Below are 11,688 nucleotides of genomic sequence, written 5' to 3' on the forward strand. Positions count from 1 at the left end.
ATCATCATTAAAGGCTTGCCGAAGCATCCCAACAGTTTCGGCTGCAGTTTTCCCTAACAGAAAGCAAAATTTCATGCACACTCTTTGTTCCTTCTGGTCGGCCATCTCACTAATCACCAAAGGGTTGAAACAGGAACGCACACAACAGAGCACCACAGACACACCACTTAACTCAGACTGACACCAGCTCACTAACAGTCGCGGGAGACCCCCAGCTAACACCACCTAGCAGCACAACTCGTAACTACAAAGAATGCTTGTGCAACAGGTCATTTCCGGTTATTTTTGGGTCTCCCTTCGTATACAGTAAAATCTCAGATTTTTGTCCCTGCAATATGCATTTTCCTGTGATTTACATGTACATAACTTTTTAGTGCCATTTATTTCTTCCCATTTCACGGTTTTAGTTCCTGCAAAATACATGTCACTTCATTTGAGTTCCCTATGTTTTGTGCCTCTTTTCTTTTTGTTTACTTTTTTTGAAGGGGGGATAAATGGTCAACTTATCTTTTCAACCCTTGGCTAAGCTGATGAATGAGTCACCAGCTTCCAAACATCATTTTAGCTAATGATATTTGACTGTATTAAAGTTAGTCATTTTTATTATTTTGTCCATTAGTTGAGTGTGCTGTGTGCACTAGAGACATTTTATTTGAATCTGTGTTTGGCAAGGCATAATGGCAATGCAGGGTGAGAGGAAACTGAATTTACTGGAAGAAAAGCTTAGCATTATATGGGACTTCAAAAACACAGGGGGAACTGGTACTTCCATTGCAAAACTGCAAAATCTGTATCAACTCCCAGCACAACTGTAATAAATGAAAATGCAAATCAACCTATTCAATCATCATCAACTTCTAATATGGTGGTAACCTCTTGCTAACAATTCTGCCACCTCCACTTTCATGTTAGATGTACAGGACACTAAATACTTCTGAGGCAGAGGATATGATTTTACTTTATGTTATGAAGGTATGAGAATCTTAGATTGCAGGCATAAGTATCATTAAAATAAACAGTCAAATCATCCACACACATTAGAGTTTTAATAATTTGGAAATAATGATGTTCTACTCTCGGTACATATATTCGTTACTTTTATACACAATTAATAATAAACATTTATTTAACTTTAACAATGAGAATCACAAATATAAAACTACAGCCCTCAATAATTTATATTTACCAGCAGTTAACCTAACAAAATACAATAAAGGTGCGTACATATCAGGTATTAAAGTTTTTAATCACCTTCCTCAAACAATAAAAATGTTGGCTACTGATGAGAGAAGTTTCTAATCATCATTCTTTTTATTCCATGAATGAATATTATGAACATAACTGGTCATAAGTCTGTAAATTTGTAATGTATTTAATTTAGTTAATATAGGTAATTTAAATAAAATTGTATTAATTCAAGTTTTATAGTAAGTTGTTTTTATTTGTGTTTAATAATTAAAATCTTTTTAAATTGTTTACTTTATATTATTTATGTTAATCGATTAATGTAAGTGATTTTGATTATGTGACTCAAGTAATTTTGTATTTTGATATATCTATTTTCAAAAGGGACAATTTCCACATCCTAGGTTTGTTACCTGTATGGATATATGGAAAATAAAGGAAATGAATGCATGAAATGAATGTTAGAAGACAAGAAAGAAAGCGATTATATCTTACGTGGCATTCCCAGAGGCTGCCCCAGGAGTGGCACAGGGGCTGTCATGTCTCCGACAGCTGTCTTCATGTCCAGACTACCATATGCAATAACGCCTCTAAGCATCAGCTCCTCTCTCTTTATCTCCTCTATAGCTGACACAACAGCCCGTGCCTTGTCATCTCTCGTAAGCCCTTTCTTTGAAGATTTCTTCTTCACTTGAGAAGCCTGTTTCTCTTGTTTCACTGCTGCATCCTTAGCTTCTTGAACCCCATCATCATCCACTGCAGTGCCTTAGGAAAGTCGTACACAGATCATATGTTTCAAATGATTACACGAAGAAAAAAAAACAGATGGAATACTAATAATTTTGCTACAATAAATACATTTAAATTAAACACTGAAATATAATGAAAGTATTGCATATATTCATATTTAGGGAGGGCTAAAAATGTGTAAAACTATCAAAATCATGAGATCTTTTTTTCACCATCACAATAGCTTCTTATATACACTACATACATGAGAAAGTAAAAATGTATTCCGTTCACCAGTGAAAGATCAGGAAGTTAATAATGTCCTAAAATGTGGCGGTAGTAGTGGTGGCTGTGGGGGGTGGTGATGATAATTCTTATCAACAGAGATGGTTGTGTGGCAAAGAAATTGAACTATTCATTCAACAGAATGTAATGTGATGTAACCTTGCCATTGTGTTTATTTGCCAGACATCATGGCTCTCACATGGTAGATAAACCACCTGCCTCTGTTGGGATATAATAAAGTAATTCCATTCACACACATCGGGAGACTAATGCATTCTTAGTTCGGCAAGCATGACCTGGTATAATTTCTCCTGCTCCAATTCTGAGGCATTAGTCATTAAATCTGATAAAGCTAAGGATGTATGCAGCAAAGCAAGAATGACAGATGTGCATGGAATGATTTACAAAGCAAAACTGCATCAACAGCATGTTTTAAATTCACGCCTGACATGTAACACACTTAAGAACTGTATAACCTATGTCTGGACTTGCAAGCATGGGAGATGGGCTTGCACAATAAGAATAATGAAAATGATCATCAATCATGAGAATTTCTAAACATCTGTGAAAATCCACTATTGCCATAAACTATTTCATATTTAGAGACACTTGTCTCCATGATAACAACATAAGAAATTAAATGCCAATATGTACAAAGTGTTTATGGAAAATCAGAATCATCTTTAACCTCTCCTGAGCAGAAACTAAGGCTGATAGTCAACCCCAAATGTGGAAACCACCTGTATCTCAAATTTACAACTGCCATATGAAGTTATCAGAAGTCATAAAAAATTACATCACTGTTCAGGGGAAATCTTTATGGTATCACAGACCCAATTTTTTGGTAGGAGTTATGCTTGGTATGTGGGGAAATTTCTGTTCTTTGAGGATATGAAGTAGTATTTACAAAAAAGTAAAAGTAAAGCTACCCCTATAACAGGCCATGGAGGCCCAAAGGGTTGTGAGAAGTTGACAACCTTACACACTGGCTGCCCTTTGCTACCAGGAATATTCCTGGTACTCATTTCTGTTAGAGGCTAAGTCGACCCCAGGACCATAAAGCAGCTGGAAGGTTTAGATTAATTTAAAAAACCAACGACCACATCAGGAATCGCGAACCCTCAACGTTCCGGCTTTTAGCACTGTGCCGCAACCAACTATGCTATAATTGCATGCCCCCAAAGTGGTATTTATAGATATGTTTTGTAGTCACAGTTCATTCAGTTTTGTTGTGTGTGTCGATCATGGCAAGGAGGAAACTGCAGAACAATGAAGGGATACTGATTATTTTAGATATTCATAATAAAAAAAAACATTAAACTTTATTTGCAGTGACATTATAATTGATGTTGATGTCAGTGACAACGACAGTAGGACAGGTAAGAGTGAGAGGACAGACTGTAGGCATCAAATGGAGTGAGTTTACTCATTTGGATCTTGGGCCTAGCGGAACTACCCCGCTTCATAATATTGAACATGAAGCAGTTGTACCAACATGTTCTGACTGAAGAACTGAGCCTAATGACTATTTTTACCTTCTTTTGACCAAGATTTACTGGGCCTTATCCTACTGAATGGAATCAGAAAGAGAAGCAGAACATGATCAGCCTGTAGTGATTTAGAATCACAGACTAGTCACCACCAATCCTACCTGATTTCAAGGCGCTGCTTTGTGTTGTTACAATCATGAACCCACATACGACTAATTTTAATGATTACTTCCCTCAGACACAGGGAAACAAAATACCATTCTCTTCAGGTAAGATCCCATGTGAGTTTCAGCCCTCATTTTTGAACCTACTTGCAGCACATGAGGACCAAGAGCAACTCAAAATGGAGGACCAAATGAAATCAGCATTGTGGGGGGGGGGGAAATTGGTCAAAGTACTTCATTATTTGCCTAGTACCACTGCTGTTGAAACCACAGTATCTTCAAAACACATCAACCTATAAAGCCAGTAAAGTTTTGATTGAACATGTTGGAATATGACAGCAGTAACGGGAATATATATAACTTCAAGTCACACATTTGTAAAACAAAAAATGAGAACCTGGTTCTACTGAAAGCTACCTGAGTAGTAAAACAATTGTATTCTGTTCTTATTAAAGACTTACTAACACACCTTCATGATACCATGCCTTCACAGACACCAAATACCATCTCAGTAGGCTATGAGCTATTGAGCTATTAAGTATAGACATGGTAACGACATGCACAGTACAAACTAGAAAAGGAGAGCCTGAAAACTACAAAAGAAAAATTGCTGGAAATATGGCAAGCTGATATGCTTTCATTTATAGGCAATGAAGGCCTGCTGAAGCTTTAAGGGATAAAAAAGTTCTTTTTCTCACTACTTTTCACACATGGAGTCAAAATGGGGTGACAGAAGTTCCCTCTAAGATTTAAAAATAAATAAAACAAATATAGTGCCAGACTACCCTAAACACACATGAGGAGTTGACCGTAGTGACCATCATATTGCCTCTTATTGGGTTATGACAACAAAAAAGTGGTACACAAAAATGTTCTGCTTCTTGGCAGTGAATATAGTGAATTCACACTTATTTATGTCCTGGTTCAGGAATTATACAGTAGGAGACCTTTAACTCACAAGAAGTTAAGGCCATATCCCTAGCTCATAAAGAATGACCACTATGAACACCAATGGCCAACTGATGGCCTGACTGAGGTAAGGTTAATGGTGAGGCTCATATTACTGACAGAATGGAAATCAGATCTATAGCCTATGTCATGCATAAAGTGAAGAAACTGCAGAAAAAGACAATATATTACTGCAGATGTACAATCAAAAGCCATTCTTACAGATGAGCAAGTAATCTGAATGGTACCATACAGTTAAAAACTTATGAGAAAGTTTTATATAGCATGTACATACTGAATATACCAGAGTTAGCACCATCAGTGACACACGATGTGATGAAATGTACCTCTTTACTTAATACAAATTGGTTTATTTTCAATTATGAGAAATAGTAAAGAAATTCACTCTTGAATTTAACATGTGAGCAGAAAACTTGCTTTCAAACATGTAAAACCAATATAACTGGGTTGTCTTGTATGAAAGCAATGACAAACTTGTGAGAAATACAATAAACTCTGGTGAGTACTAAACGTGTGAGACATATCATTTTAACCAGAACAAATCTGCATTAACAACTTTGCATCATGTGATCATAGCTCTGCTGGCAAATAGAACATCTACAAAGCAAAACTCATTCTCCATAAAATATCTCTGACTTTTAGTCATTCTGAATAGTTTTATACATCGTTTCAATAAAATTAATTTTTTACAAAAGAAATTCTGCTTAGAGACAAAAAAACACTTGGGAAGAGTCCAAAGAGAGAATGTACAATAGTTATGGAATTTGTACACTAAATTTGGCCAATGTACAAGATCGAAGATGGTGGCCAAAAAAGATCAATGCTCATATACCATTTTATGATGAAGAAATTTGTCCAAAAGATTTTGACTGAGTAACAGATAGGTGATTCATGGATTCTTAGAGAAGCTGGCTGAGAAAAATGTTCACAAACTATTACCACTGAAATACCTTCCTGAAATAATTCCAGTATGTCAAGTGAATGTGAAAGGAGATTTTCACAGATAAATCTAACAGTAACAAAAACATGACAACACAATACTGGCACTGTTGTTCATCAGACTTGCTGGATATTTTCTTATTTAGTTTGATCTGACAAAATAAGTTCTATATGAAAAGCAAACAACATAACCAAGACAAGATACCACTACAAGAACGACATAAATCTGGAACCTCTTATAAATTTCTATATTTTGTAGCTTTATTTTTATCAAGTACTTCTAGCTTATGCACAGAAACAATCTGAACACTGTAAGCCATAAGGTATGGTAACTGCCAGAACTCTGGCATTATGGTAAGTAAAATTTATCTTGGCAGTACAGTACACATTCACTGAAAGATCTGGACTATAAAAATGCCTTAACATGTACATGACATATAAGAACCCTATTTTCCAATTAAGAAAAGCTCATTTCAGTTAGCAATCCAGGGTTTCATTTCAAGGCAACAATGTTTTTGGTATAAATATTTAATAACAAATCCTAATGTTATTTCTGATAGCAAATTTCCAAGAATACACATTTGGCATGCTTTGCTCCCAATGTTGTAGCCTCACACTGAACAGCCCACTTCTACTGTTTAAAACACCAAACATTTTTTTTTTCATTTACTTCTGGAAAAGGCACATTCTTGTTTGGTTTTGTGGTCAAGATGCAATAACCTTGTATACCAGTGTAAAACAATCTTTTATGCTGTGATGAATGTAATTATTTATCATCTCTTAAATGTAATTTAGAGTAATACGCGTGTCATAGTAATCAGTGCCTTTGACTAAATATTTGTCGGGAAAGTGTAACAAATCCATTAACTTTCAAGAGCATGACCTTTCTTTACTGAACGTGATATAATTGCAGATTTTAAATTTTCAAAAATTTTGATATTACACTGATTTGATGTTTATGTATCACCAAACAATGGGGTTTTCTGTAGCGTTAGATGCATACATGCAATTTTTGACATATATGTATTTGTAACAGAAAAGAATCTTTGAACATGAAGCACTGTATAATTGACCGTTTTCTTCTGATGAACAACTGATTACAATTAGAGTATTCTAGATGTGACTCCTATTTCAAAAACCACAATATAGGAAATGTTAATTTTACTACATCTCTACATACTTTATAAAAACATTATTTCATGGTACATGACCGTTTAATTACTTTAGACTGTTAAAAAGCCCCATACACATGATCACCATGGTCCCACACTCCCCTAAGACCAGTGCTTGTTTTACAGATTTAAAATCCCCATATTTGTTCATATTTTTATTATCTTCAAATATGAGTTCTGGTACTTTTCCCGTATTGCGACAACCTTGTACTTACAGGTACACCATGATTTATGCAACAGTTGTGTTAAAAAAAAAAAGCTGCATGCGATGAAATGGCATATATTCAATCAGACAGGCCAAATTTTCCCTCCTCCCTTCACATTCCTCCTCTACCACCCATACAACAGTTCACTTTCCATCCTCTCCACCTCTTTCAATTGACCAGCAAGCAATTCCCACTAAAGTGAGTCCTTACTTACTTACTTATGGAGCTGAGCCCTTCGTGAGGAGCCGCCAAATTTGCAGTCACTCTAAAACTTCCCCCAGCATTTTATGGAACCCGAAGGTCCATTACCATCCTCACAAGAGCCCTCCATTGGTCCCTATCCTGAGCCAGAACAATCCAATCCATACCATCCCATCCTATCTTTCTAAGATCCATTTTAATATTGTCCACCCACCTATGCCTTGGTCTTCCCAGCGGTCTCTTTCCTTCTGGCTTTCCCACTAATATCCCATATACATTCCTCTTCTCCCCCATTTGTGCTACATGCCCTGCCCACCTCATCTTCCTTGAAGTGAGTGCTATTAATTGAAAATGATCTAAATTAATCTTGTAAGGAATACATCCTGTTGTGTGTTAGTACTATGTATGAGTTTTAATTTTTTTTCTGTCAAACACAACAAACACCAAATAACTTGCTCACATTCTGCTGTGCATAACTGAGTTTACTGGTAGTACAACAGAATGTGAGTGAGTTATTTGGTGTTCCTTGTGTTTGACAGAAAAAACGAAAACGCATATATGATCTAAATTAATTGAATGCACCACAATTAAAGGCCATTTTAAAACTCACACGTACAACGAAGTATCTGTACTATGAAAAAATAGGAAGTCCATGAAGGTTAACTGTTCAGTAAGTTCTAAACTATCAGAATTTCAAAATCATTCAATACTGCATCTAACAACATTTTATCACAGCCCTCAAAACCAAACCGTTTCATCGCTGTTTTGGAGAATAACATATTTTTAAGATGTCTCCCAGCAGTAAATAATAAGGAACAACATATTGTGGCATATTTGTTCTAGGCAAGAACTGCGAAGTCAACAGACAGCTGTTACTAAGTAATGACTTCACAAACAAGCATGTTCCCATGGCAACAACTGGAAAAAACAATAATGGGAAGCAGTGTTTTCTACAAGGTCTGTGCCAAGATGTTATAAGGAGGACAAGTCTAGAGACAGTTAGTTATTTAGTCAATTAAGAGTCGTCGTAGCTAGGCCAAGGGACAGTTCGGGAATCCTGAGGAAGGAGAATGTCTGCTGTTGGAAGTCGCTACCAAGCAACAGCTAGTGATATCATGACTGTGGACATTAGTGTGTGTGTAAAAGTGAACTGTAAAGTGTAGCCACATGCCATATCAAGAGAGTCCAATAAATCCGATCACCAATCCAAACCCCGTCGATAGTCACTCTATCACGTGACAACATTTCACTTCTCCACAGTACACACTGATCTACCAATCTATGAGAATGAATTTCATCATCACAAAAAAGAACTTCAATCACATTAAAAAAAATGTGCTTTTCTGCAATGTATGACACAAACTCCGTCCTAAGTGCAACAATTTATTGTAGTTCTGTTGTCTTCTTTTTGTCTACACTACATGTTTCAGCCATAAATGGCCATCATCAGGCATATTTCTCTCGCATAGCTGTTACACTGCACGTAGTTTAAACTTTAAAAACACCAGCTTTCTTAATTGTTCATTTCTCTGTTGTTAATAGGTCCTGATATATCAGAATCCTCTTGCTGATATTGATTGAGTGTAACAGGATGCTTAAATATAATTTTGTGTTTTTCTGCAGTTCAGTCCCATTATATTATACACCGTCTAACACAGTGCTTCAGGAAAGATACAGTTTCTGCAATGATGTATTTGAAACAATGGCCAATGTCTAAAATAACAGTCATATTTATCATTACTTGCCATCATCAGAAACATTTTGACTCAGATCAGTCTCAATTAAAATTGTAAGATGATAGTTATAATTAGAAACAAACAGGATCATTCTGGGCACAATACTTCACATAGTCGGTGTGTGTGTATACACACACAGACACACAGAGTGAAGTTTAATTCGATACATACAAAATTAAACTTTACTAAAATTAGAAACTCAACAGTTCTATCAACATACTATGTTATTCATAACAAGCTGTTTCGTTTCCATGAATTTGCTACCCAGAAAGTTTAAATAAAAAACCTACATGCAAGTTCCTAAGTTTGTTCTCTGTCGTCACACATTTTCAATTATTACAAAATGGCACCAGATCATTATTTAAAAGAACTAATAGTGACTTTGCTACAAGAAAAGGAATGAAAACTTGCAACACACACAATCTTCAGCAATAGAAAGGAATAAATTTAATGAAGAATCCTCATTTTAGTTCGAATACTGACTCACAAACTTACAAAAAATCAAAAGATCTTACAACTTCACAAAAATGTCAGAACTAATAAATGCCCGATCACATCCACTGTTACTGTAATTCAGACACAAGTCAAACCCAAATATTCCTGTAGAAAGTTGTTCTCATATGGCTCAGACTAGTATTAAACTCCTGAATGTGGTTACAAGCATGTTTCATTTTATACATGTGGGCTCCTCCATTAATTCCTTCACTCTGTAACGTTTAAATTCTAAACTTACAACAATATGAAAGCCTTACATACCTGCAAATACCTTTGCACTACCAGTATTCACTTTTGGCACCATTTTCTTCTGGAAACCAAAAGACAATCCTGCTCCACCACCTTGTTTTGTCATGGAGAAAGCAAGCAACCTCTTCTTAGCTTGGGCCTTCCCGAGCACAGTAGTTTTAGGTCCAAATGAATGAGCACGAGGAGGTTCAGACTTTGGTGGAGGAGGAGTGATAGGAATATCATCCTCAGCAGTTGCACGGCTTGGTGAATACCTATAATAAATTTGTACTTATGGAGAATACTGTTACATGGGCAAAATTTAATACCAAACCACATGTTTTCACACACCAACCTATTTGGATCATCTGCTTGCTCAATATTTGCTTCTGCTGTTTGCTGAGGTAGTGCTGCTTCTGGTGGTAAGACTGGTGCTGCTATTGGCAGTGCAGTTGGTGGAATTGGGGGAGGGAAAGCAGCAGTGTTGAACTGCAAACCACATGATGGTAGAGGAATGTTATCACACTGTGGAAATCCCGATGAACCTTGCCCATCATGCAGCCCAGGGGGTTGAGACTCCTCTGGTAGGGGGATATCCATGATAATTCACTTGATAATCACTAGAAATATAAATGATTGGGTATCAGTGCTGAACTTATAATCACGATTATAATTTTACTCCCAAAACCTACATAAGCATATTATAACAAAACTGCCAGTATAACTTACGTATTACAGAATTATGAACATTGCAGTCGGCCTTATTAACGGTTCAACTAAGCAGTTTACCAACACCCATCACCTCTGATAAAACCTTGCGAAGTCAGAAGCAGCGGCTCCTAACATGTAAAACACCGATTATAAACGGACATTATAAAAGTTGCATGGCTTAGTACAGAAAACTGTTTTATAGTTATACAGAACAGTTGAATATGCTAACATTAACCTGTTCAGTTGGTTACTTTATTTATCTCGTCATTGTAAACAATACGCAACTTTCCACCATAAGCATACCAATACGCTTTGCAACACATTGCAGTCCAATGTTGGCAATACGATGCATATAAACTGCCATCTGGTAACACACACCAAGTATTACGAATCTGTGATAAGGAAAGGATTTAACATGGAGGGAAGCTCAAAACGGGGAACAATTGAGTCATCATGGTCATCATCATTATCATTAACATTGCAAGGACGACGATGAAGTTCATGATGCTTTGGACAAGGGNGTATTACCACATAATTCTACTTTGCCTATTACTTTGTGAAACAACAGCTTCTTAATTGTGTATAGATTTATGAATGATACTGTGGAATAATTATAAGGAATTTCTTGTTTGCGTGAAATTCAAAGGCTTCCAAATTAGGCACACCAAATGAATTGTGCTTCTTCTGCCGAGTTGCTCATTGCATTTATTTATACACTGACTTGTTCTACAACGATGTTCAAAGGAATGCATACACTTTATCAGTCATACCCATCTGTCTATCCATCCATCCATCCATTCATCCACCAGAAAAGAGAGCTGCAGGAAGGGGTCATGCCCAATCCAAACGCAACAGGAAACGCTATTTTGACAACATACCTCGATGTCAACCGCAAAGATAGAACCGAAAACAAATATATCAAAATTAAAAAGAACCGTAGAAAGTTTACTTCAGTATTGTCTAAAATATTATATCGATTCGAAATTTGCGCCATGTAACTTGATACGTACGCCACTCTTTGCTATGATGGCTATGATTTCCATAGTTGCATGCCGGGGTAACTATATTGATGTCTCCTGGAGAGAGGGACTTGAAAAGTGAAGGTACAGACATAACCACGGCTCTTTGGCTATTCTGGATTTGACGAGTGGATTGCTGCTCATTTCCTAAAAAGAAAT

The 11,688-nt window shown here is 36.4% G+C and overlaps 1 protein-coding gene across 3 annotated transcripts in view; it reads right to left on the bottom strand.

Moving 5' to 3' along the window:
- LOC111862342 overlaps positions 1 to 10,831 on the bottom strand; it is a 43,682-nt gene extending 32,851 nt beyond the window's left edge. For 2 of the 3 annotated variants that reach the window (XM_023847645.2, XM_023847643.2), the window contains exons 1-4: positions 10,529 to 10,816; positions 10,155 to 10,419; positions 9,833 to 10,074; positions 1,681 to 1,950 (exon numbers count right to left, since the gene is read on the bottom strand). In XM_023847645.2, the coding sequence (XP_023703413.1) occupies positions 1,681 to 1,950; positions 9,833 to 10,074; positions 10,155 to 10,399 (757 nt within the window). In that variant the 5' untranslated portion in view covers positions 10,400 to 10,419; positions 10,529 to 10,816. Of the gene's footprint in view, positions 1 to 1,680; positions 1,951 to 9,832; positions 10,075 to 10,154; positions 10,420 to 10,528 lie in introns of all 3 variants that reach the window. The other variant, XM_023847644.2, reaches the window with a different exon arrangement.
- Positions 10,832 to 11,688: the final 857 nt, after the last annotated feature.

The sequence above is a fragment of the Cryptotermes secundus genome, unplaced genomic scaffold, assembly GCF_002891405.2.
Source record: "Cryptotermes secundus unplaced genomic scaffold, Csec_1.0 scaffold408, whole genome shotgun sequence".
Classification (NCBI taxonomy): Eukaryota; Metazoa; Arthropoda; class Insecta; order Blattodea; family Kalotermitidae; genus Cryptotermes; species Cryptotermes secundus.